The 27,178-nt window shown below is 43.2% G+C and overlaps 3 protein-coding genes across 3 annotated transcripts; all 3 read right to left on the bottom strand.

The window, feature by feature from the left end:
* Nucleotides 1-122: 122 nt before the first annotated feature.
* On the bottom strand, nt 123-9,437 carry supv3l1 (SUV3-like helicase). The gene is made up of 16 exons (XM_030376075.1): nt 8,930-9,437; nt 8,735-8,812; nt 8,438-8,545; nt 8,204-8,318; nt 7,773-7,941; nt 7,376-7,487; nt 7,020-7,097; nt 5,496-5,587; nt 5,089-5,269; nt 4,400-4,493; nt 3,820-3,939; nt 3,632-3,731; nt 3,109-3,189; nt 2,630-2,806; nt 1,489-1,637; nt 123-897 (listed from the first exon to the last, which is right to left on the bottom strand). The coding sequence occupies exons 1-16, from the start codon at nt 9,210-9,212 to the stop codon at nt 513-515; spliced, it is 2,322 nt and encodes a 773-aa protein (XP_030231935.1). The 5' UTR covers nt 9,213-9,437; the 3' UTR covers nt 123-512.
* A 1,563-nt stretch (nt 9,438-11,000) lies between these two features.
* vps26a (VPS26, retromer complex component A) lies at nt 11,001-18,073 on the bottom strand. Its single transcript, XM_030376526.1, has 9 exons — nt 17,951-18,073; nt 16,795-16,944; nt 16,421-16,496; nt 15,952-16,108; nt 15,368-15,532; nt 15,147-15,253; nt 14,660-14,761; nt 13,559-13,668; nt 11,001-13,374 (listed from the first exon to the last, which is right to left on the bottom strand). Exons 1-9 carry the CDS (start codon nt 17,951-17,953, stop codon nt 13,258-13,260), a joined length of 987 nt encoding a protein of 328 aa, XP_030232386.1. The 5' UTR covers nt 17,954-18,073; the 3' UTR covers nt 11,001-13,257.
* A 545-nt stretch (nt 18,074-18,618) lies between these two features.
* On the bottom strand, nt 18,619-23,445 carry srgn (serglycin). Its single transcript, XM_030376527.1, has 4 exons — nt 23,227-23,445; nt 21,897-22,038; nt 20,398-20,573; nt 18,619-19,876 (listed from the first exon to the last, which is right to left on the bottom strand). The coding sequence occupies exons 1-4, from the start codon at nt 23,279-23,281 to the stop codon at nt 19,806-19,808; spliced, it is 444 nt and encodes a 147-aa protein (XP_030232387.1). The 5' UTR covers nt 23,282-23,445; the 3' UTR covers nt 18,619-19,805.
* Nucleotides 23,446-27,178: the final 3,733 nt, after the last annotated feature.

Below are 27,178 nucleotides of genomic sequence, written 5' to 3' on the forward strand. Positions count from 1 at the left end.
ATCACACACACACACACAAAGTTATCGTCCCATTATATGATTGTAAATATATGCTGGCTGTCGTAGTTAAATGAAAAAAAAAAAAGGGGAGATCATGAATGTCTATAAATTAAAATGCTTCATTAATAAAACCATTATAGCTTTTTATTTCAACATTCATCACATTTCTCCCTTGAATGTACAACTAGTTAAAAAAGAAACTGAATATTATGCATAGACTAACAGTTTCAAAATTCCTTCAGGAAACATCTTGAAACTCTTTTAATCCCATCATCATTTGAACCTATCAAATGACGAAGGGGGTGTGATTTCCGACGTTAACAAACACTTATATGTTACATACTCATATGGCCCTTCTAAGATGGAACAGCCCATTGGACGGGTCCTTGATTCTCCCAGAATGCACTTTGTTTTCAACAAACAATCCACCACAAGCGAGTCCATGTTACAGCGTCGGCGGCGAAACCAGCACACGGGGCGCCATGACGACGAACGGCGCGTCATCATCATCATCATTTCTTCTTGTTCTTCCTCGGTCCTTCCGGTCTCGGGGGCGCGGCCTCTTTGGACCACTCGCTCTGCAGCTGTCGGAGCAGGTCGGGGGTCAGCAGCCCGTCCTTCACCAGGCGGCTGGCCAGGGAGCTGCTCTGTCCCACCCCTAACCGGGGAGCCCTGTTGGAGGCGCCCCTGCCTCTGGGTGGTGCTGCGCCGCCGCCGCCGCCGCCGCCGCCGCCGCCGCCGCCGCCGCCGCGCCCCAGCGCCTCCGCCCCGGCCGCCGGGTCCGTGGCTCGGATGAGCCGGGTGATGTTGCGCACGCCCTGCTGGATGGTGTCGTCCAGCACGTGCTGGATCTCCCGCACCCCCGCCGTGTCCGGGAACATGTCCATGAAGCGGTAGCTGAGGGCGAGGGGGGAGTGGGAGGTCAGTTCCTGTGGACTACGAGAGCCCGGCGAGTTGCTTCCATGATTTCTACAATTCTAAATGAGTGACAGAAATGTAATTAAGCTAGGCCACATCTCATTTATTCAGGCATGAATTTTAAACGAGTGCACGCCTCGCCACTCGTAACGCACTCGTAAAACGCATTTGTCACTAATGGTTATCATACCAACCCAAATTTGGAATAGATCTATTCAATTACAGATAAATGATACGTAAATAATTCATGAACTGCTGTTCTGAACCTCAAATTCTGAAAGCAGGACTTTTTGGTGGAACCCATTTGAACTAAATATTTATGACCCCACCAATGTTGACCTGAAGTTGGCGCCACTGGATATAGGTCCAGTACATTATGTCATGTGACCACAGATACAGGTCTAGGACATTATGTCATGTGACCACCGATATAGGTCCGGGACATTGTGTCATGTGACCACAGGTACAGGTACGGGACATTGTGTCATGTGACCACAGGTATAGGTCGGGGACATTGTGTCATGTGACCACAGGTATAGTTCCGGGACATTGTGTCCAGCGGGATTGTACCTCAACCACAGATACAGGTCGAGGACATCGTGTGCCGCCTCCAGGTGGACCAGGTCTTTGATGTTTTTCGGCGCTGGGAGCGGCCAGCGGATGTGACGACAGACCCACTCGAACGTCAGCGGCTCATCTCGACTGAACTGGCGAGCAAACTAGGGAGAAAAAAAACACACCACCGAAATTATAACCCAGGTGAATAATAAGGGTGTTCACAGCAGTCAAGGCAAGTGTGGTCCAACAGATGGAAAGGTAATGTTATTATGTATATGAACACTTTATACAAAGGCAGAGGCAAACCAATAGAATCACTTTTATTCAACTGTGCAAATAATAACCAATGAAGCTATTTTAAAAGTTAGACAGAATACTGTTAAACTTTCTGGCAGCATAATGTCATAAACTACAAAGGCAAGCTTTTCATCGTCAAATCTCAAAGGTTACCTTTGAGGCAATAAGGTAATTAAGGATTGTTTAAGAGACTGGACAAATAAAATGATGTAGCAAGCTTTTTTATAGAGCTCTTTATCACAACTGCAATCTCAAAGGGCGTCAAACAGCAATATCAAATATGATTAGGATTGTGAAATTATACCCGTAATATAATAGCCAACCAATAACATTTTAAGATTCAATGTCGAGGTGAACCAGGCCTACCAGTTGGAATATCTTTCATCACCATCAATAAACGTTGTTATGTGAGGGTCAGGCCCATGTGGTTGGACGGATGAGCCAATAATATAAACACTGAGATGCGGTCACCTGACAGCTGATTCAAACCCGAGGTGTGAGGGGCTATAGCATGGATCTAGATTCTAGAAGGTCCAGTCACATGCCAACTAAGTAACTCTAACATACTAACAGTATCTGCTGCTTGTAACTCTCTGGGCGGAAGGTATGAGCACCAAACGTTGAGCGTTGGGGGGGCACTAAATGACATATATTTAAAGGGTTACCACACTACGCGTCTTGTGCATTTTAACGCCCTCCCAGGGACTACAGCTGTAAACGAGCTCTCTCTATCCGAGCTATCTCTGGTGCAAAATATGAACCGTGCATTGTCCCCGTTGAATAACTGAATTGAACTAAATAAAGAAAATCCTGGCAGCGTTAACACCCCGCTCTTCCTACGAAAATGTCCCCTCACCTTCAGGAACGAGGTGCAGACGAAGGGCTGCTTCTTGTTGATGGGGGCGGTACAGAAGACGTAGCGCGTCCGCAGGTTGAGCGGGATGTGCTGGATCATGTCGGCCAGGAACTTAAAGTCGTCGATGTTGCAGACGAAGTACATCCCGTCCACCCGCGACAGACTGACAAATATGTCCTGGAAAACAGAAGGGAGGGGGAGGGACTCAGTTATAGATTGAAATGCGATTATTCTGATCAAATCATCTTCATCATCCGCACTCATTTGAAGGCGGACAAAAGGGTGTACAATATGTCAGTAGAAAACAAAGTAGGGGCTTATAATAGTATGCTAAAGCTCAAATATAGGTCACAGTTAAACTACGGTAGCAAAATACACACAAATTCAGCAGACGAGAGAGAGCGTCACAACGTAGCCAACCTGCAGCTCTACATGTTGAGGTCTCGACGAGCCTCAGGACGGGAGGACGGTGGACTTACTATGAGGTTGGACAACGTGGCGTCAGGTAGATGATAGGCAAACATCTCTATCTGCTCGGCGGTGGGATGGAGACCAGCAGTCTGAGAACGACAGCAAGAAGAACAGCTTGTAAGAGTGGTCCAAGGTCTTCTTTTGTGAAATACAATACAAAAACAGGCAGTAGGAGCCATTGCTGGCAGTGAACTTGTTGTGTTCAAAGCGCTCCTAAACAATGCAGATAGGGAAGATAAACACTTATATTTTCAAAATATAAAGTATTATCGAAATAAGTTAATAATAAAAGTTTTTAGAAAAAAAAGATAAAAGATACATATTTGAAGTCTAAATAAAAGCTATAAATATATAGTGCAGTAGATCATTACAGTTTTGGCATCATGTCAGAGTTAAGAGAGGGGTGTGTGTGTGTGTGTGTGTGTGTGTGTGTGTGTGTGTGTGTGTGTGTGTGTGTGTGTGTGTGTGTGTGTGTGTGTGTGTGTGTGTGTGTGTGTGTGTGTGTGTGTGTGTGTGTGTGTGTGTGTTCACCTGGATAGGCTCCACAGCGCGGCTGAGGATATCCTTGAGGACGACCAGGTCGTCGCGGTGCATGGTGGTCACCTCTCCCTCCGTGAACTTGGAGGAGAACCTGGGGCACAGCCCAATAACAGAGCATGAAAATACAGACAAGCGTAATACGTATGAGTAGCACGGTTTTTGGGCTGAAGGTGTCAGACCTTCCCGCGCGGCCGGCGATCTGCAGCGCCTGGGACGTGCTGATTGTTTCCATGTGCTTCTCCCCCTTTTCGTTGACGTTTGGCTTCACCAGGCAGTTAAAGATGATGCGCCTTATGCTCCTGGATAGAGAGAGGAGGAGGAGGAGGAAGAGAGGGAAAGCTTTGTTTGACAAGCTGAGTAAAAGCATGTTATTTATACCATTTTGCCTTTTAGGAGACATGCGTATTCATTTCTATTTTAAGCAACATTGAATTCTGATTAAGGGTTATTACACTACATTTCATTACATATAGGGCATTCAGCTGCTTTTATCCAAAGCGAATTACAATAAGTACATTTGTCAAGGACAAAAATATATCGCTGTCGGTACAGTAAGGATTTTCATAGAACCAAGTGTAAAGCACTAACAATCGGTTAACCCATTCCCTGTACACAACAAAGATAGCTAGGATAAGATGCTACATAACTAAGTGACAGCTTATTGACAGCCTGACAAAGTTGGACTATTCCAGCTAAAGCAGTAGGGTACAGTGTATAACAACATGGAAGTAGCACAGCACGTCTTGTCAACACCCTTACAGGTTGAGGCCCATGCCGATGGCATCCGTGGCGACAAGGATCTTGCAGGGGTCCTCAGGGTCGTTGAACTTCTTGGCCTGGGACAGCTTGGTACCTGACGAACAAACAACCCCCCACTTACACACGAGTCTCAAGAAAGCTGAAGCCACCGCCTTTTCACACCCGCAGATAATTCCATGAAAATAGTATTTGACAAAAACTTTTGACCATCACTGCAACAAGGGCTTTTGTCCCAAAACTTTGACAAGGAAATCACTAGAAATATTTAGTGGTGTACCATCAACACCCTCTCTCACTCTGCCACACATGCACAATGTAGCCAGTTGTTTACACTTAAGTATACCAGTATAATATTTAGTGACCACTAAAGAAAACCAGTACAGCATTTAGTGTACGCTCAAGCATACTACTACAGTAATAAGTTAACACTGAAGTACACTAGTACAGAATTTAGTGTACGCTTAAGCATACTAGTACAGTATTAATTTAACACTTAAGTATACTAGTACAGCATTCAGTCAACACTTCTGCATACTAGTACAGTATTTAGTTAACACTTAAGCATACCAGTGCATAATTTAGTTAACAATTAGGCATACCAGTACAGTATTGAGTTAACACCTAAGTACACTAGAACAGTGTTGATACAGTAAGAGTAGAGCAGAAGCACCTGGACTCATGGGACTCACCTGGTGGCAGGCTGCCGTATATGACCGCACACTCCAGTCCTCGGACTTCGATCTGTCTGCTGATGGAGTAGATGTCGTTCTTACTGAAGCAGACGATGCAGTCCCCCGGTCGCAGGTTGTCCAGAGACTCCAGCGCGCTGTCCGAGATGGAGAACGGGGTCAAGCGCTTGTATGTGTGGACCTGGGAAGGTGGGGTAAAGCATAGACAAACAATGAAGAGCTTGGAAGATTGAGAGTGTGCAAGTGGGAGAGACACAGCGAGATGATGTATTATCGCTGGCCATGGAGAATCACGTGTGACATTGCCGAAGCATTTCAATTGTCATTAAAACAAGGAGATGATTTGATTTGTGTGCATGTTTCTCTCTCCCGGTCCAATGAACTTTAACTATGTTTCCCAGCCTTACCTCCATCTCCTCTCCTGTGGTGTACATCAGCTCTCTGACAAAGTCGATAGCAGCCGGTTCCCCGCAGACGTGGATCTCCTCTGCACAAAGACCTACACAAAGAAAACAAGGACCCTGGTTCTTTAACCAACAGTCGTTTCCACCAACACAGGGTAACATGCAAATACCAAACGCTGAACTGATACAACGGAGATCTCAGACATTTGAAAACATTTCATATTCAGTCGGACTCAGTGACACACATCTGCAGCCGCCTGGTGTCATGATACCTAGCATAGTGCAGGGCTCCAGACTGCGACCAAATGGTCGCATTTTGCGACCAAAATTTGAAAGTGTGCCACTGATTTTTTTTTTACACGTTAAATGTGTAAGGGGCTCATCAATGATTCTGGAATCTGTAGCAGGTGGTTGAGTGTGAGAGGGAAAAGGAATGGCCACTGTGAGTGGCTAATGTGTGGAGGGAGAGGGGCCAAGACATTATCGAGCGTGTGTAAACATCTGTGAGAAGGAGAACGATTTCACAACCTGCTACGTGCGTTTGAACAATGAGCAAGCAAACTATTGACACGTTCTTCTGCGGCTAGTGTGCCAGTGCCAGTCAGAATCCTGCACAGGTCATATTTTGCAAAACCGCACCCCCCCATACCCGCAATACTTATATCCGCATCCGACCCGTGTTCAGACTTACGACAGAAGCGCGAATTATATTCCGCACCCGACCAGACCCTCTATAAATTAATAGCGACGCCCTACCCGCACCCAAAGAAAAATTAAACACATTCGAAGGAACGCCGGGGAATTAAACTACCTGGTGTTTGGCGTGCTGCTTTAGATTGCTGTGCAAAAAAAGCACATCATCCACTGTTTACGGTTTTAGTTTACTCCTCCGCTCGTGAATAGCATATCCAGGACCGGAGAGGTCTAAAAAAAACGTAAAACCCGCGACCGACCCGCGCTGTGCAGGCTTCCGACCCACACAGTACATTATTTTTTACCCGCTCCATCTAAAGTACCCACGGGTACCCGAACTCGTGCAGGGTTCTGCTTCAGGTGCCATAAAGGGCTTTTCACACGGGAGGCGTTTGTCGCGCCTGCTAATGCATTCTCAACGGAGAGGCGAGCGGGCAGAGAGGAGGTGCAGCGTCAAGCGGCACGACAAGCGGGCGACTCCCGTGAAACTGTCGCTTCCTTGCTCGTCGAACGCATATGTGCACACGTGGAAACCGTTGGGATAGAGGAGAATCACAATAAAATGTGACACTGAATTTGAAGAAGCACATTTAAATTTCAGCATATATTATCAAGATATTTATTAGTAATACAGTAAAAAAAAATTGAAATGTGCATATTTAGTTGGCACGTTGATTTACGGTGTGTAACCCTACAATTTCTGGTTGCGCCTCTAAATTGTTCAGTTAGGGGCCACATTGCTCCTAGGGAACAAAGTTCCCTGTAGCCCTGTAGTGTGTTTCTCAGAGACAGACAGACAGACGGACGGACATACAGACAGAAAGTGTTACTCACCCAGCAGTGCTCTGGTCCAGGCCCAGCCTCTGGAAGTGTCTCTGATCATTTGGATTTCATCGATCACAGCCACCTCGTCTACCAATACATGTAAAACACATCTACAGTATAGATATTGGACCAAATTATATGAACAATATTAACATCGCTGACCATGACGTTTCACTGTACAGAAGGACCATTTGTTATGCTTTACACTTGACATTGAAACACTTTGATAATAGAATTTGTGTGTGTGTGTGTGTGTGTGTGTGTGTGTGTGTGTGTGTGTGTGTGTGTGTGTGTGTGTGTGTGTGTGTGTGTGTGTGTGTGTGTGTGTGTGTGTGTGTGTGTGTGTGTGTTAGCATGGTGCCTACATGGCGTGTTGACGCTACACATCTCGATGGTGCAGGCCACATGGCCGGCAGGTCTGCCCTCTGGGTCCATGAAGGTCCTGTCCTCTCCCGTTACCAGGTCACACATCACACCCTGGCAACACACAACGCGGAGCCCAACTGAATACAGGACCAACTCTGTGCAATGCATTTCGGCATTTTACAGTGATATAGCGGTTTCATAAACGTGTCACCAAGGAGCAGGTAGAGGTGGGCCATCACGCTCGAGGATGCCAGATAGATAGGTAATGGACATCGGGATAGGAACTAGTCCCTTTCGGCTGGGATTTGGCCACCCAAACCACAAGACAACCCTGTCCTAGATGTTATGATAATGCCAATGATGAAGAAATCAAACAAACGGGAGGCTCCTACCCACCATGCCGTTGGTCTTCTCAAAGATCTCGTGGGCCAGGAGCTTCAGCGGACCGCAGTAAACTCCCGACTTGGCAGTAAGGTAACGCTGGATGGCCTGGTATGTTTTCCCACTGTTGGTCGGCCCAGCGTGGAAGATTACCTTTCTCTGTATAGCCCGAGCCTCTGGGTACCTGGCACACACAAACACACATCATAACACAGTTGTTATTACCTAGTCAAAGACAACACATCACACACCGTACCAACAATTTAATGAGTGGGGATAGTTTTGGTGTACCCGTACAGACACATGCCACATAAACCAAAAGACTGCAAACTGTATAAATACAGCAAACTCCTTAAACATGTGCATGCCCTTTAAGTGCATTGCGTATCTCAATATATGGCTTTTTCGAGCACCACAGCGTCTGAGAGGATAACCGGTGCACATACCAGTTTGCAGGGACCCGGAGGTCAGAGATCTTCCTCAGGTCGTCCATACAGTCCAACATGGGGAAGATCTGCTTGGCATGAAGCATGAAGTATGGGAAGATGTCGTCTATATGACCTGGGGAGCCAGTGAGTACAGGGCACTTCTTCATGATTGCAACAACACGTAATAAACCAAAGGCTTTGAATAATGCATTTATGCCAATGAGAAGGAATAAAGTGTGGAGGTAGACTGACCCGCTCCACAGCAGATGTCATTCAGGATGATGTGCAGGGCGGCCCCGAGGGCATTCATCTCCAAAACATACTTCCTAAAACTGATGAACGCCTGGTGAAACAACCGTGCTGGTGTTTACGCACGCACACACACGCGCAAACACACACACACACACACACACACACACACACACACACACACACACACACTTAATTGTTGGTATGAAGCATTGTGCATATAAATTAGCATATACAGTTGAACCACGGATATTTAGATGGACATTGTCTACAGAAAAATGTTTATAATCCAAATCTTACCATCTAGGCCCTGGTCAGCTGCCAGCTTCTGCATCTCTTTCCTCTTATAGAATCGGTTTAGTACTTTGAGAAGCTCGCCTGCAGAGATTCACATAATATAGGATTGTAACACAATACAACTGCAGGAATTTGCTTTACGTAAAAGGGGCAGCAAACAATAACATGGATCAACAATTCAAATTAAATGTAACTCACTCTTATCCAGTGGTTGTGTCAACTCTGCTCCCACACTTCCCTCAACAGAGCCATCTGCCTTGAAAGCGAGAGGGACAAAAAGCGAGGTATCGGGCGTTGTGGAAGAAGAACTGTTTGAAGAGATACCTCGAATGCAGCTCAGGGAGTTGGGTGAGTGCTGGTTTGACCTCAGCGTAGAACCATAACAGACCCGACTGTCAGGCAAGGCACCCGTGCTACTTAGAGTCAACGCACTCATTCGGCGTCGCAGCCGAAATAAATGCATACAGCGATTGACTGACATGATGAGACTCTTTGGTGAATCACCCGAGTATGTATTGAATCTTGGTTTTATTGACTCATTGTGTATTTTAGATCGTCATTGTCCATAAGGTTCTTCAACTTCGGATAGATACCGTTCATATAATCCATCCAGCCATGGTTCGTACGGTACATAACATCACCTTCCCAGTGTATGACAACGTGCGACGCACTCACACTTTTTGAGATGTCAAAATATTTGCCGGACTATAAATTATGGAGTAGTCATTATTATAATACTTGTAAAGTAGTATTCTAATCAAACCAAATAGAATAACAGATTTAGTATACATAATAAGTTATTCATGTTTATGTCGATCTGCTAACTAATATAATATGGCCCTGTTTTAGAAGAGGCACCTTTGAGGAAGCAAAAGGGCAAGCAAATAAACTGAAAGGACCCCCGGCATTTATTTTTTGAAAAACTTTATTTAAAAGGAGAGAACCACATAACGTAGCTTACCGTTTTTTGAAAGCTGGCGGCCTCTGTCGCTTAAACATGGAAAGCCAAGTTTATCAAGGTTTACAAACTTGAAGTATGGTTTAATCTCTAGACTATCGATGGGCTGCCCTGCAAAGGCAAAGTGCAGTAACTACGTAGTTTGTCAAAATTGAGTTCAGACTGAAAATGGGTTTTATAACACCTTCTTTGTCTTGAGACAAAAAATATTTTTCTTCCTATAAAGGTATTAATTGAGAGTATCACCACTATTGTACCTGAAACAGGTTTGGCCGGCCAGTATGAATACTTTGAAGGCATTTTTCTCAGTTTCAATGTTGGCGTAGTTACTGCACTTTGCCTTTGTAGGAAGAGGAGGTCACTAATGCCGCGTTTCCACTGCAGGGTGCGGAACGGATCGGATCGCAAAGGGGCGGTAGGGAGGGGGCGGTATAGCCCAGCTCAGTTCCGAGGTGACGTTTCCACCGCCGACAGTACCCTTTGTGGTAGGCCGGATGTCGATCGCCGCGGCAGCTACGTAAACATCGTAAACAACGTCTTCCTCCGCAAGAATGCAGACGAACGTCTCCACCTCCTTGTTCGCCCAAGCAAGCTTTTTACGCGACATGTTAATTGTAAAGAGTAATACCTCGAGGCTACTGTTTGTTTGTTTTTATCCCCGCGTCACCCGGAAGTGACGATTCTGTCGACCAATCAACGGAGGGGGGGTGTAGCTAGAATTCCAGGGTACCCTTTCAGGCGTCTGGTCTCGTTTTGGGTACCGCAACGGAGGAGTCCCTAAAATGGGGTCGGAACGGGTACGGCAAAGTCCGGGTCACGCCCACTTTTGGCGGTGGAAACGCGATCCGACCCGCACCTTTGCGATCCGATCCGTTCCGCACCCTGCAGTGGAAATGCGCCATAACAGGCGGACAGAGGTCCGGGTCCGGACCCAGAGGTCTTCCCATGCAGACCCGGACCTACAGCGGGTTACGATATAAAACCTGACTGGGCTCTTCTATTTTAACCGGCGCAGCCTCTCTAGTCTTTACGCTAGTGGTTAGGCGGGAGTCGGAAACAGCCGCACAGGAAGCAAATAATATAATATAAATATACGAAATTCTTCGCTGTGGAGCATATGTCTGATTATTGGCAGAGGTGATTTTACCCAAATGAGGAACTATTTATGAATGAAGACATTGATTTTAGCTAATACATTACTTAAAATGCTACAGTGTCCCTTTAATTTTTTTGAAATGCTGGTAAATGCACCAATTAAGTCGAACAGAATGCATAACTGATCAATATAGACATCAAACAAATGAATCAAAACATTTTACATGTTTTTTTTTATTCAAAAGCACACTTTTAAGAGTTATTTCTCACAATAAACCACTTAATTAATAAACACATTTAAATAACAGAATCTCAAATAAGACTCAAAAATATTCAGTATAAATCTCCTTTATTCACTGATTAATTAGCTCTATATCTTGACTGGGGTATATGTATATATATACAAATATTAGCCATCCATACACTTGGGCGTGTTGACAGCTTTTATTAACATGCAATGTGTAATGTGATTGGGACAGGGCTATTTTGATGTTTTGTGTTCATTATGCTTCTTAACATTTCAAACAAGCTTAAATGCCTTTACAGTGCTCAGAAGGCTTTGTGTGGAAGCAACTGTTGCACAGCAAACAATGAACAATCATGACATACAAAGCAGGTGGAAGGCTCTCAACCCTCAAACCTCATACAAGCACATGACATGAGAAATGTGAACAGATTGCTGCTTTAAAAAAAAAAAAAAAAGCATTGTTGCAGGAGTTGGACATGAAGAGATTATGTAATGATTCTACAAGGACAAACATGATTAAATAATACCAGACATGGCAATACAACGTTTCTAAGGAAGTGCTGTTATTCCATACATCAGAGGGTTTTTTGTGTTTGAGTGCTGTTTTGCTATGGGCTCCCCTGCTTCTTTTGCTAATCCAAACCATTGGAGGGGAAAGTGCAAAAGTGCAGGGGAAGGCAAGATTCACCGAACACATCACTGTGTGTGTGTGTGTGTGTGTGTGTGTGTGTGTGTGTGTGTGTGTGTGTGTGTGTGTGTGTGTGTGTGTGTGTGTGTGTGTGTGTGTAACCGCTGGACAAAGCATCACAGTGAAATATGGCTGGATCTAAATAATGACAGTATTGTTTTAAGTGCACCCCTTGCAGGACCAACATTAGCCACATAAGACAACCGTGGAAAAAAGAAAAAAGATTTGGGTCAATTCAATCCCATGTTGTGTTTTTATTGAACTTGCTTGCCCACTCTCTTATAACTGCCAATCCGCATGGCTTTCCTGTCCTTGCTTCATAGTTTGGACATGTTTAATGAAGCAATCATGGTTGCTAAAGTGACAAAAAACCCGGATCTCCGGTGGACTCAAGTGTTTCAGCGTTTACCTCAAGTCTAAATCCCGGGAACCAATTACACGGTGCACTTAAAAAGGGAGGGCTCCCCGGGCTTTCTTCCAGAATTCCAAATGAAATATTAGTAGCTCTCTTTTCATTCACTGTAATAACATTTTATATTTACAGTATACAACAGATCACACATAGCTCAAAAAAAGGACACTTCTGCAATGCGGTACTTAGAATTTCTGCAGAAGACCACAAAGAGGAGAAGTATGAGGGCCGGCTAGCCTTACTGTCCACACGTCTGTGGCCTCCAGCGGACTGCAGACAGCAGAGCACATTCTGATCTGTGAGCTACGGTGATAGAAAGAAAGGCTGTGCGGTTGCCAAAGCAATGAACTGGGCTAAGGACGATTAAAACAGAGAACTGGAAACCCAACTATGCCTCTAACTGAGTATACTTAGGTTTATTTTTGTCGCATGACCCCAAACTAGTTGATACCAAAAACAGTAGTTCAGACTTTTTTTTTCTTTTTTTTTTTTACAAGATGTCGATGAGTAAATAAATTAAATAAGGATGGGCTGAGAATGATTGTTGTGTAATAATATGAAATAGGTAGATTTTCGTACAGTGCGACCTGTGTATTGAGTGCAGACTGAGCCAATGTCCTAAATGCAGGCTGTATCCTTCCATCCTCTCCATTCTGCATATGCCTGGCTGGGATTTTATGGCTTGCATTGTGCGTGTACATTTCTGTGCGAGTGCGTGTCTGCATGCGCGTAACTGTCTGAAATGCCGAGAACAAATATGCTATCTCCCATTGCCTTCGCGCTGCTCCAGTTAAATAGATTGAAACCTTCTGCCCACCCCACCACCGACGCCATGTCTTTATTTGCACTAAGCAGACCTAAATCGTATGCTTGCGTGTCCTGATATATGACAAACCTCTCTGTGTGCGTTTTTATGCATAACTCACATCAAGCCTCCTGGTGTTGAGTTATTGAGGTGTGGGTGTGTATGTAGGTGTGAGTGTGTGTAATTATGTGTACAAATGTTTTTTCAGTCAGAGAGAAAGGGGGGGAAGGGGGGGGGGCAGTGGTCACCCATCTGGCCGTCGAGCAGGGCCTGGTTCGAGGGCGTGTGTGTCTGAGGATTGTCAGTCTGATGCAGCGAGCCTCACATCTCGGGCTGTTCGGCGGTCACAGGCTGCGGCCGGGGCTCTGGCGACTCGTAGCGCTGGTGGAAGTTTCTCTTCCTCATCTTCTCGGGTGCTTTCCGCCACAAGACAATCTCCTAAAACACACACACACACACACACACACACACACACACACACACACACACACACACACACACACACACACACACACACACACACACACACACACACACACACACACACACACACACACGTCAGTGTTGTACAACGGCACATTGATTTGAAGCCTGAGGTGGAGTGTGGGTGCGTGTGCGCTACCTGTTGCTTGAAGTATCTCCTGTCCTCTTCATCCACCAGCACTAGGTTGAGGAAATAACGAACTGAGAACTTCTTGTTGACGTCCCTCATGGTGGCCGTCAGGTCGTATGCTGTTGGAGGACAGAGACGTTAAAGATAGGGTCGAACGGTGGAGGAACAAGCGAGAGGACGATACATTTTGAAAGTGTCCTACCAGAATAAACCACATCCCTTACTTCAGGCCTCACTCCAAAGCCTTTCCCCCAAAACATATCTCTGGCTTGCTAGCCTTAGCGATAGGTCTGCCTGCCTTGTAGCAGACTCCGGTCATGCGCAAGGAGTGCACAGGCAGAATGAGGGCAGATAGCCAGTTAGGTAGGAGTAGAGACAGGCAATCCAATCACTTCATTCCAACCCTTCAATGGCTTGATTCTTTTTTTTTTTCAAGAGCATTTGATTTATCGATTACTGTCGGGACTTGGAGAATTACAACAAATATTAAAAACATACTTCTTAAATCTATTGCCTAGCCTAGCTTTAATACTAGGGCCTGGGCAAGTTAACGCGTTAATTGCGCAATCTTATTTTAGTGTGATTAATACAAATTGACGCAGATCCTTTTTATTTTTGGAAGGTTTTGCCCACAGAATGTCAACATTCATATCAGAGATCATTTTTGTTTTTAGTTCTACATTAAATTACACTTGCAGCAAGTGACTGCCTGACTACAATTGCAGTAAGTGACAATAACTCAATCTGTGGTGTTCCGTCAGTTTCATACTCAACCCACACTGAGTGAGTCAAGATCTCTTGGTCTAGTTTTTGTTTATTAAGTAAATTTGGTATGAATGATAATTTGTCATTCCATTTGATGATCTCATTTAACTTCAATTGGAGTGGATTTTTAATCTAATTTTAAAAGTGTGATTATTCGTGAGTTAACTCACCAATACTATGCGATTAAAACTTTGAATCCTTGCCAAGCCCTATTTAATACCATTACGAATAAAGAGTACATTTAAGAATCATCAAACATAAATATATATATATATATATATATATATTATATATATTATATATATATATTTAATGCAGCTTTCAGAAAGGGAAATAAGTGTTCACCTGCTAAAAATAGTCTGATAGGGATGGATTCTCCTTTAACGGGCGCCCCGTCCATGATCTCATACTTTGCAACCGTCTCCGTTTCTGTGGTAGTACTAGGACCTACACAGAAAAAACACAATTAGATGACTTGAGTCGAGTAAGGGCCTCATTGCAAACCAGGTGACCACCTAGATGCATTTAGGAACAGCAGCATGTAATAGCTTAGCAGTTTTGAGATACTGCAATGTACAGTCAGTTACGTCACATATTATGAGGGTGGAATGGAGTTAAAGAACATGATGGAGTGAAAAAACAAGATGAAGTAACCGATTTAGCATTTCATCCACTCACTAAATTAGGTGTAAATATTAAATAACCTTGTAATGTTGTAACATTGTACTTCTGGGCTGACTCTAAATCACATTTAGATTTATATACTCACATTATACACTATTTTATGAGGCTAATGATTTTTAGGTGCCCTTAAATTAAACACCAAGCTTACCTATACCAGTCATCTCCCTCTTAATGAGCTGTAACTCCATGTGTTGAATCTTGATCCGCACAAGCAGGAAATAAATTTTGCCCACGATGACATCTTTGAGGTGGTACCTGGGAGGACGGACGGACAGAACCATCTGGTGATGCTGCGGCCGGGGGGCGTGCGTAGCTTGGGAGTTCGGAAATAAGGCTTTACGTTTCAACATGCAGGGTGCTGGGTCTTACTTGGACTTGTTGTACTCAAACTCGATATGCAGACAGTCTTCGATGCCCACCTCCATCTTGATGGAGTTGTTCACGTCTGGGTAGGAGGCGAGTTGGTGGACGATCAACTCGTACTCCTTCACCAGGTCAGACAGGCGACGGACTATTGTCACACGGAGGAAATACCTGCAGCAGTGGGAAGATGGAGGCCAGATCCCAGACTGATGACCTTACAGCTCAGGAAGACATCCTCTCTTATATGAGGAACAGATCAGTGATTTGCATTGTTCCAGTATGGTCCAGGTTATTTCACCGTCTTTCAGATAGAATAATATGGTTGTTTACGTTATAAAAAAACGCTGAAGATCCACCTCTTCTGAGAACATTATCTGGGTAATTTGTTTTTTTCAGCTCTTATTAGGAATTGATACCATCTCTGAATCTCTCAGAATCTACTATTTTATACAATACTTTCTTATTCCCAAGTGTGGATACACCACACTCCAACTGGTTGTTGTGCAGACTATTTTCTAGCAGAAACTCAAATGTGTCTTGTTTGCTTTGCGTGAAGCCTTGGGAGCCACTTTGGACCCAGGGTGTAGTACCTGAGGCGGACGTTAGTCCCAGTGTAGGACTCGTAGGGCTTCTCCACCTGCATGAACTCAAAGTCGTAGCTCCGGTTCTGGGCGAGCTCACCGGGCAAGGCCAGCTCCTTCACCAGGTCCACAAACTCATGGGTGTTGCTCTTATCAGAGAACAGCTCTGCAAGCACAGTGCAAGAGAGCTGACCACATTGAATTTACTCCCTCGGGCCATAAAAAAGGTGATGTTATAATGGTGATGGTATAATAGTTCAGGGTCACTGCCACTCATGACCGGCACCTGCCGTCATAATCCATTTAGCCATCGACGAAACCCACACAGCAGAGTAGTCATGCAGACTTTTCACTATCCCCATTGTTGTTCCATGTGATTGCAGTCATTACTCAAACATTTGGAGGCAAGGCAGTGTTGCAACAAAAAACAGAGGATTTACCCAGACGCAGAGCCATGGGCTGAATTGACTCAACTCACCGATCTGTCCCACAAATTCAATGCGGATGCCTTGATGCTCGAGTCTCTTCCCCCCCTGCTTAACGTTCAGGTTCACCTGAAGACGGAAACACACATTGGCTGGGGCACTAATTCGTAATTTAAAAGTAACATCATATAGGGACACGGTGAGTCAAGCCCAATCAGAAATGCTTCTCATTCTGAGGCATTTGGCTAGAATAATAAGACACATGAAAATAAGATATGAGCATCAATCTTTTAACCGTTTGACCCATTTAAAAAGGAAGTGTACACTTTACCGCAAAGCAGAACACAGAAGTATCTTTTTCAGTTTTAAAGAACATGTCAGAGACAATATGCCAGACTATCATCCGGATGGAAAGGGCCCTGCTTACCTTCCCAGAGACCGATTCCCCATCGTAAAACATGTAATGTTTCTCCACTTTGCCATCTTCTGTCTTCAGTTCAGCTGTCTTTCTGTTCTCTGCATCATTTAGCAGCACATCGATCTCGCAGACAGCCCCAAACAACCCCCCGAGGAAACTCTGGGAACAGAGCAGAACCGAGCACGCCACGCCATTCAAAAGCAGGTTCTTGTTAAGACTCAAGTCTAGATAGTCCAGACGGACTTACAGGGGAAGACTATTTTCTCACAATGTTATCTGATGTTATCTATTATCAGTGTGTGTACCATATGCAATTTGTGTTGAACCAAACCCAAGTTGCATTTCAGTGTTGCCTTCCAAGATGGGCTTCAGTACTAGCAAACACTGAGGAAATGTGAGTCAGTTGGGAATTTGGTTTTAGTGACATGCTGCACCAAAATGATAACTCAAGCCAAAGCAGACCAGCTAGATATAATATATATATATATATATATATATGAATGTATAACACGATCAAACTAAATTGTTTTACATTACATGGATTGGTATACTTTTATAAGGAACTAGTGTAATCCCCAAGTTTTGGCTGTGTTTGTCGCAACCAAGGAAACACCGACCAGTGATAATCGGGTGTCCTATAAGTCAAATGTCTGCACTACTAAGTACACGACTACCAGCGACAACGGAGAATACGACATGATATACAACATTGAACATTCATATATTTACATACACACAAATGAATCGTGAACACTCATCAGGAAGCAGCCCTGATCCCGGACTGTCATCTAAAGGACAGGGACATGTGAAAGCTAACGCCTTATGCAGATCCTAACCAGCGGTCCAGTAAAAACCATACACCAACGATCTTGCGTCTTGCATCCAAAGCGTCCATAACCAAACCATCTCAAATTGCTTAGATCCCTCACATTATCGGTAGATATTTCCAGTGCTCTTTTCTGATGTTCTTCCCAACAGCAGCGCTGGTTGTTCCCCGGTGGCCTCTCTGCTTATCATCCCCGGCTAGATGTGTGTGTGGACTACAAGTGTGTAATGTGCATTAGCAGAGATAAATAGAAACCCGTATCGACGTCCCTTCAAACCTAATAAGCTCCCAGGTTTATTCGACCACATTTTGGCCAAATGGGTTTTTCTCCAAACTCACCATTTCGGCTCTGGGGACAGGTGAAGCTAACAGCTAGCCTCTCTCTCTCGGTGTAGCCGACCACTGTGTTGCTATCTGGACCAAGGAGCCCTGCTGGCTGTCATGTGATCCCTGTCATATGAATCACAGGACGCAGTCTGCTGCTGAATCAAATAAGGACTAACAGGAATTGTAGATGCTTCCAAGCAAAATTTAATACTTATGTGTATTCTTTTTAAATTACTGAATGGAAAATTAAGTTAAGGGTGTGTAATTGTTTCGGCTGTTTAGACCCTGATTCCCCCCAATGTTTTCTGTCAGTTGTTAATGGAAGCGGGGGATTAATTGACGGTCCAAAATGAAACACTTCACATAGGCGTATGTATTCCTACGTAGCCTTGGGTTCGTAAAATACAATATTTGTCTTATTCTTATAATAGAACAATTTGCATTAACGGGTAGCGACACCAATTATTTTTTCCCTTGGGAGTATCACTTGAGAATCCATTGACAAATGCGTTAGTCAAAGACTTAAAGTAACAGCATAAGGCGCGTAATACATCTATCAGTTGGACACTATGACCTCTGAATAGTAGGCAATTCAATTCAAAGGCTGAATATGACACGTTATCATAGGCCTGGTTATTTATGGTTGCATTCCATAAAGAAAAAACAGAAAGGACAACATGTAACAGTGAAAACAATTTTATTTTCCTTACATTCTGCGGCTCAATAACTATATAGGCTACGTGTTTTTATTGGCAGTAGTATTAAAAAATAACTGGCAATGATTTAAAGTATAAAAATACGAAAATGGGATTTTCAAGGGTCTATACGAGAAAAGCACATGTCATTTACTTGATAAGGTGTTATGAAACAGTTTATCAGAAAAATCTTAAATGTTTTCTACAAAACACACAAATGTTTACAGACACATTAAACCATTTATATTTCAGAATAATTGTTTATGACAGCTCTTGTCACCATGGCACAAATATAAAAATCCAACATAGCAATAATTGCTTTCTTAAAGTGAAGAACATTTATTCTGAGAGATATCCTCTAGGTTTACAGACAATTTTAGAGAATATTTGGCCCTTAATGAGATATTGTGGATCAAGAGTGAGATGTGTTCTAACTATATGCTCTACATCTCTCTTAACGTAGTCCATGAACGCCATCAGTAACCACAAGAACCACAAAATGGACACAAGCTTATCCGGGTCTGGGAATGACAGTGACAAACTACTAGTATGGTAACCAGACAAATCTCGCCAGCTCATGTTTTATTTGCTCTACAGATAATTGCAGTTTCAGAATCGTCTAGCATTGCCAGGCTAACAAAGCTCTGACCTCAAATCTGCTAAACCCTAAATAATACATGATTGGCCTATGAGGCAAAGCCTAGCTACAGGCCTTCTCACAATGTGTAAAAAAAGGATTGAGGAGAGGATTGTAGAGAGAAAGTCTCACAACATGGAAACAACGCCGCAATACAGACATTTGGTCGAAAGAAAGTGAAAGCAACAGAAAGTTAAAATAATATATTATCTTTCCTTAAAATGTGAATATAGGTTACTACCAAAATAAATGAATTAGACTAATTGCACTTGAAATTCAGTCTGTTTGCCTTTATCTCTCAATTTCTAATTTCTCAGGGCTTTACTTTTAATATGGCAATTGCCTTAACATCGTTTTCATTTAACTTTCAGATTGTTTTAATTGTTTCTTAAGTTGTTTCCCTTTTTTTTTCATTATGTGTGTGTGTGTGTGTGTGTGTGTGTGTGTGTGTGTGTGTGTGTGTGTGTGTGTGTGTGTGTGTGTGTGTGTGTGTGTGTGTGTGTGTGTGTGTGTGTGTGTGTGTGTGTGTGTGTGTCTACAGATCCAGCAGATTGTCTTCTCTCAGCTCTTCTTCTGCTGGTCGGTAATCAGCCATAACATCCCCCGCTAAATGTAGAAATAGATAAAAAATACAAAAAAGTTATAAGTCCCAGATTTAAGTCACAATGTTTTACATTTCAACTAGCTTGTAGCTTAAAATAACCTGGAAATAGCTGTAGTCAATGCTAGTCAATCGATAGTGATTTCTATAATGTTATCAATAAGATCGCATCCCATAACTGATATATTGTACAAATGAAAATTGTTCTCCAGCACATACCTCTCTCTTTATTCACAATAATCGTACTCTCTCAAACTCCCAGACCCTTTAACTCACGTTACCAGCCGAGCTACGCTAGTTCCCATCACAAAGTTGTACAACCTCTGTTTGGACTGAGCACTCTTATTAATCTTTTCCTATTCTTAAAGTATCCCGCCTACTAACAACTACTAAAGGCCTCAACAGAAAGGACTGTGCACAAACACATCATTGTTTATGTGTAAAGATAATACAATATATAAAATATGAACTATGTTAAAATGTATCAAGCAATTCTCTGCGTGTCTTCAAAAGCGATCTACTGTACCTAATTGGGTCCAAAAATCTCCAGAGCCATCTGCCACGGGTGATTCAACTGCAGATCCCTCAAAACCTGTGGAGCCCTCGAAAGCTCCTGAACCATCTTCTGTCAAGGATGAAACCGACTCCACCTTGGGCTCTTTCCTCTCTGTCACGGGCCCATCCTCCACTGGCTGTGCCCCTCTGGAATCATAACGGGGGAAAGGCTTGGTACGCAGGGTGAAGTAATACACACAGAGACAATGCCATTTGCCCTCCAATGCTATAATACAGAGGTTTGGCTTTTATTGCTGTTATTGTCATAAATATCATCCTCATGATCATCATTGTGTGGTTCTGCCCTGCCCATCACCAAAGCATGGGCACTACTAGATCTGGTTCGGAATTGGCCCCTGGGAGCTACTCTGTGGCAACCCTACGCTCCTAGATTGAATAGGTTTAATGAATTTCCCAATGGGTTCAATAAGTATATGTATCATCATAGACAGCCTCACACAGGGGCAAAAAGTCAGCAACAACCCCTCAATTCAATCAGATATTCAGGGCTGTAGGGCACACATCGCAATATGCTTCTCCTGAAAAAGTTGCATAATTCAACATGCATCATCTCACTTTCCTCAAGTGAAACTAACGGACTCTTGACTCCCTTCTGTTTCTGATATAACCTGTAAACCAAGCTCTGGGGAAGCGTAGCGGTTAGGTTGATTGAATCCCAGCAGAAAGGTTCTGCGTTTGAACGACAATGTCCAAATGTAAGGGGTGTAGCCTCCTTTAGATTCCAAGGCGATAAGTCTGAGGCATAATGTTTCTCTGATTTGGATGAGGAGCACTTTTTCCAAAACATTCCACACCTATTTTCAACCAAAGCAAAAATGTCAATACACTTCTGTGTTTTTGACCTTCACTAATGAAAAACGTTGGATTAATGTTTTATATGGTGTTCTTCCCGTGGACAGACTTTATGTCATTATGCCTGAGAACCCAGCCATACCGCTGCATAGTAAACTGCTGGCCCTGAACAATGGAAGGGGCAGGGAGGGAATCAGCCATCACAGCCAGTTTCCTATCAACACTTCCGGTTGGCTTCCTGTTAAATTAGTGCAAAGGGCATGGATCCAGAGGTGCTACTGGTTCCAGGCCCTTTGCCCCGAAGTGCAAGGTATTGGCACCTAATCTATTTTGAATGTTTCAGGTCGTATTCTCATCGTGTCTCATTTCATCATCGCGGCATGCTTTTTTTTTTCTTTATCTGTCGACAGACACTGTTGCAAACATGACGATTGCTCAACATATCGCTTCCTCTATGGTTGTATACTTGAACACTATTAACACACGCCCCCAGCCTACAAGTGGCCAACGAACGGACACTGTTTTGCACAACTGCTCCCACCACTTTTAACGGGCAAAAGGGTTATGGTGTTCAACTCCTAGACGAAAGGTTCTGGATCAAAAAAAACAATGCCGCAGGTGTAGTAGTTATATGTAACCACATGTAACCATACTTACATGTACGGTGCGGCGGAAGCTGGCAGTTTGTCAGGTAGGTCTGTAGTGAGATTCATCTCTGGGCCTTGGTGGGTCACGCAGTTGGAGTCGTTTCCCAATGGGTGACATTTCACAAACATGTACCTAGCCTTGGAAGGGGCTCCTGATGAAGAAGAGGAGGAGAAGGTTGAGAACAGAGAGAAGGTTGTCTCTCTGTCCATCTCTCTGCCTGTTTGTTTATTTTTTACTCAACAGTGAAACACGGAAACGCTTCAATCAGAAGAACAGTAACAAAGCCTATCACGTGTAAATAACCATCCTAAAATGGATGTGAGTTAAACCATGATTTCCACTTTGGTTTCACACACTTTGCACCATGACTAATTAGCTGATTTATGAGAAAAAAACAAAAAAGAGAGATGGAATGCAACCACAGCATAATGTTTCGCTGAATAACCCCATTAAAATGCAGTGCTCCGGATTCCTGACCTCAAACCCACAAACCCCTGTAGGTCTATCATCTTAAAGATCTTTAGTTTGTCTAGAATGTAGGCCAAACGTTTATAACACTGAATGCACCGCCAGTAAGGCCCCTTAGTCTGCCGTCAGAGGAAGAATTCTGACGTCATTTCAACTACCTCATTTCTGCTCAAGTTCACATAGTAGGATATGGCTTTATATATTAATTGACATGAGGCATAAATGTTGGCATTATTACGTTCCATGACTACAACTGGGTTTGTTTTCTTATTATTGAAGGGTCATCATCAGAGAACTGTTGTATTATGATATCGAACAAATAGAAGCAGAATGGATTGATATCAAGTCCGAACTCGAATCAAGTGAAAGGGGGATACCATTTCAATTTGACCAGCGTCAATAAGAAATTAAAATGGCCTAACGCCGTTACCATTTATATATTAATTTATTTGATCTTAAACAGGATTTAAAACTGGACTACAAGGGGCAGTTTCCTTATACGGGTGGCCTGAAAGAAGAAGATTGAATCGGACTTCGAGATTGTGATGATATTCGGGATTACCGCCCCTTCAAAATCGTTTACCGTAAATCCAACCCTTTTTTTTTTTAATACAGGCCTTCAAAGTATTCACATCGAACATTTATAGGAAGTGATGAGACTACCAAATATTTTTTAGTAGTCCTACTCGGTTTCACAACGAGTCTAATGACAAACCATTATAAACGCGCGAATGAAATCAAAATAAGTTTTCAGTATTGTTCGCACGCTAACTCCCTTAACGATAGCTTTACGAATTGTCCAGATATTTGCCCACACAACTTCAAGTATGCCTAAAGACAACACAACGGGAAATAAACAGTCATAACTTACCCGTTCCGCTATTTATGGCAAAACATATGACAGCCAGTGACAAAAATATCTTCATCTTTAACGTGGCAAATATATATATTCTTAAAAAGTCCTTCAAACAAAACTATAAAACAAACTGAGAAATGCGAATAAAAGTGTGTCTTAATTGAGGTTGCCTCCCGTTCTATTCTGTTATGCGTGGTGAAATGGTTCTGCACATCTGATCTTCCTCTATAAAGCTCAGCCCTCCTGTGCGTCATTGTTTCCTGGGGACGTCTTTAGTAGAAGTGTTTGAACCTTAGAAGTGGAAACTTTTACACCCTCTCTTGCCTATTAGCTATCAGCCATCACGGATAGACCCAAAATAAGATGCGGAAACAGTGGCAGAGAAAGATGGGGACGGAGACCGCAAGATGAAGATGCGTGCTCAGCTCATCCATGGATGTATTATAATAACTTTAACATGTTTTCAGCAGAAGTGCCACACACAATAACAGAATGCTAACTATTAACTATTGGCAAAGAGGTTTAAACAAGTTGAGACACATGAAATATGTTACGGTCTCCCAAGCAGATGTAATCTGATATTCACTTTACTGCTGATGATTCATCGGAGGTTTTACACAGATCATGTTTTCAGGCAGTTCTGAGCTAGCACGGTCATTAGGAACATGTAGTGCTTCAAAAGAGAGCATATTGGCTGATTATTCATGCCATATTTGGACTGTCAACTGATCACCTGAGAGTGAAAATGAAGAAGAAACCAAAACAGAGAGCCTGTTTAAAGGACAAAGAGGCCTGCAAATTAATGGCAGGAGTTTTGGCTCTATACAACGCAATAGTGTGTGTGTGTGTGTGTGTGTGTGTGTGTGTGTGTGTGTGTGTGTGTGTGTGTGTGTGTGTGTGTGTGTGTGTGTGTGTGTGTGTGTGTGTGTGTGTGTGTGTGTGTGTGTGTGTGTGTGTGTGTGGTGTGAGCGCGTGTGTGTGTGCGTGTGTGTGTGTGTGTGTTGGGGTGTGTGTGTGTGTGTGTGTGTGTGTGAAGATGTTCACGTGTGTGAGATTCATCAGGAAGTGGTCACAACGTTTGAGTATTATCTTCCAACAGGAAATAGACCTGCCTACTTTCCAACACATCACAATTTGGTTCCACCACTGCATGGGTCTTGCAGCCCAGACAGAGTTCACGTGGCAAGCGAAAAAGAGTGTAAAATATATGAATTATGTCCAAAACACAGAAGTGCAGCTGCAACACAGCTTTGACCTCCATCAAACTAGGAGCATCCTTCTTTCAAACCTTCAGGAATGCTCTGAGGTAACTGTCTTCCGGAGGGGGGGCTGTACAATCGGTCATCTTGGGATGCAGGGCAACAACATATTATGCCTATTATCATTCAAACCATTTTTTTTACCATCCATTATACACAACACTGATGTAATTATGGTCAGAAAGATAATCAGGCAGTGATACGTTTGCACATAGGCCTACTATGAGTTAGCCCTGGAATGCAGGTGCAGTCGAAGAAGAAGAAAAATATGTACTGAATATACATGCTTTGGTGAAGCAAACCCTGCAGTAGCCAAAAAAATAAAAGTTTCCTCTCAGGTGGAAACTCAACTTGCTGGTATTAAGAGATCATACAGTATTAGTAACATCCCAGCCCCAAATCCTCACTAAAAGGGAAATTTCAGTGATATAGGGTAGCCTATTGGTCAAGTGAGGGTGTTTGACCCTGTTACGGCACTATCTGTATGTTGCTGTCTTGATTTCCCTCTATTGTCATGTGCAGTTGCCAGTCAATTAACCAGCAGCTCATCACACCATTTCAGTTCCCAGCAAGGGGAGGCCTGCCACCATCTTTTTGGTCTGCCGAGCTTAACCCTATTTATTTCATCTTGAGAGTTTGACAGGATTGCTAGATCATTTGAAATCATATATTACACTTGGCCCACCATTTCTATGTTCTTTGTTGCTACATTGCGGTCTTGGGACAGGTAAGACAAAGGTCTCTTTACAAGTGCTGTTCTGTTTAGACACATTAGGTTAGGAGGGTTGCTACCAACTGTATTTTGGGTTAAGTTTAGGTTAGGAAAGTAGACATGTGGTCTATGTGAGAGCTGGTAAGCTTTGCCCTCCTGTGTTAGCTGTTAACTTTGCTTGGTTTTGTTTGGTTATTTTGTTTGGTAACCCTAACCCAAGACCCGGTTGCATTGTGGTGTACAACTTGTTTATCTATCATGCATAACCTGGCCATTTTGACATCAGTTACCACCCCCATTCCCCCTAGACGTTGGGGGTTCTGAAAGACTCTAAGCTGAATGGTCCTGATTTTGAAGTCATGCATTTACTTGCATATTACCAAAATGAAAGGTTTGGTGATAGGAAATTCTGAATGATTATAGGCAGTGTGTTGTATCGCATGGTTCTGTCTCAAAGAGGGAAAGTAAAAGTGCAAAGTTGTCCTCCAAACTGCAATTGCATTGAGACGGCAGAGAAGGACAAATGTATTGGGTGTTGACCATACAACCCGTAACTGGGTTAGTAACATCTTCTCCCTGTCTTTATATCTCAAACAGTCTGCAGAGTTTGAAGACCAGCATTGGCGAGTGATTCTAATAACTGCGATTTAGTTCAACCCTTGCACACCTGTCATCAGAATCCAGCTCTAGGCTGTTTGACCTTTTAAACCCCAGCTTAAGCCTCTTAGTCATAATTGATGGCATGTAAGAGATCATCAGATTAACCGTACCCATGCAGCGTGATACTGCCAACAGATACTTGAAATTATAATTTAACTCACCCTGGTTTACGTTTCAATTCTTGACCAATTATTTTGGCAACTTTTATAGTCTCCTATAAATATGCTTGTTTTTTCAATATTTGGGCATAAAGTAACGATTTATTCCTGCATTACAGGATGTATGACATTTTTTATTTACTAGAAAAAACTGAGAAAATCATTCATTATTGTTCAAAATGAAATATTAATGCTTAAAGGGATACTTCACCCATTCAGAACCGGTGTTCTATAATTATAAAATCGCTATTATAATGCATAAAAAATGTTTATTTTTCCCCTCAGTGTAACCCAGTCAATGGCCCAGCTTTCCTGATCTAATTTTCTCCCGAGATGACGTCAAATGACGCGTTTGACTTAAACTCGGGAGAACTTTGCTTGCCTGCTAGAAGGGCCGAGGACTACAAACCACTGGTTCCGCAAATTTGTGAGCCCACCAATAGAGCGGCGAAGTCACGCCCCCTCCGGTAGAGCCCATGGGACCTATGAGATCGAAAAATATGTTGTTTGTGGATTTAAATGATAATTTTTCATGCAAAGAAAACTAAAAATTTGTTTGATAATGTTAGGTTTTATGTGAGGCTGCTTTGCAGCTCATCACATCTCTCGACGTGAATGATATACGTCATCACCCGCACTTGGAACTCATGTCGATCTCTCTGCTCCACTCTACCTCTTATTTCCAAGTGGAGGATAAAGGCATCGAAAGAGGTGAAAAACATTATAAGTCGGGGCATGTGGAGAGTTTCAGTTATGCCGATGGGGAGCTTGTCGGTCTTGTCCATGCAAGTCGCAGGGAGCGTGGCGTCAAATACGAGCAAGTAGTCTCTCTTTCCAGGCCATCAGAGCTAATTACCCAGCACAAGATGGGCAGTACCGTGGCTAATAGGAGACAGTAGATGCTCAAGATGAGCTATTTTGACTGATAGCAAACGCACCCTTCACGTTTTTTCATGAATTACACTTCAAATTCATGTTGGTTGTTGTGATTTGTTAACTAACCAAAGTGCTGTTATTCTAAAGTAGGACTACAGTATAAGAGAAACACCTATTTCAACTGGGGAGAAAAGATTGAGTACAAATTCTTGATATGCTGAGCTACTGTAATTAGCTAATGTTTTTATGCTGTACAGTAATATACAAATGATGCGTTTGAAAAAACGAGCTGCCACTCGCGC

This window comes from Gadus morhua, chromosome 14 (genome assembly GCF_902167405.1).
Source record: "Gadus morhua chromosome 14, gadMor3.0, whole genome shotgun sequence".
Taxonomy (NCBI): domain Eukaryota; kingdom Metazoa; phylum Chordata; class Actinopteri; order Gadiformes; family Gadidae; genus Gadus; species Gadus morhua.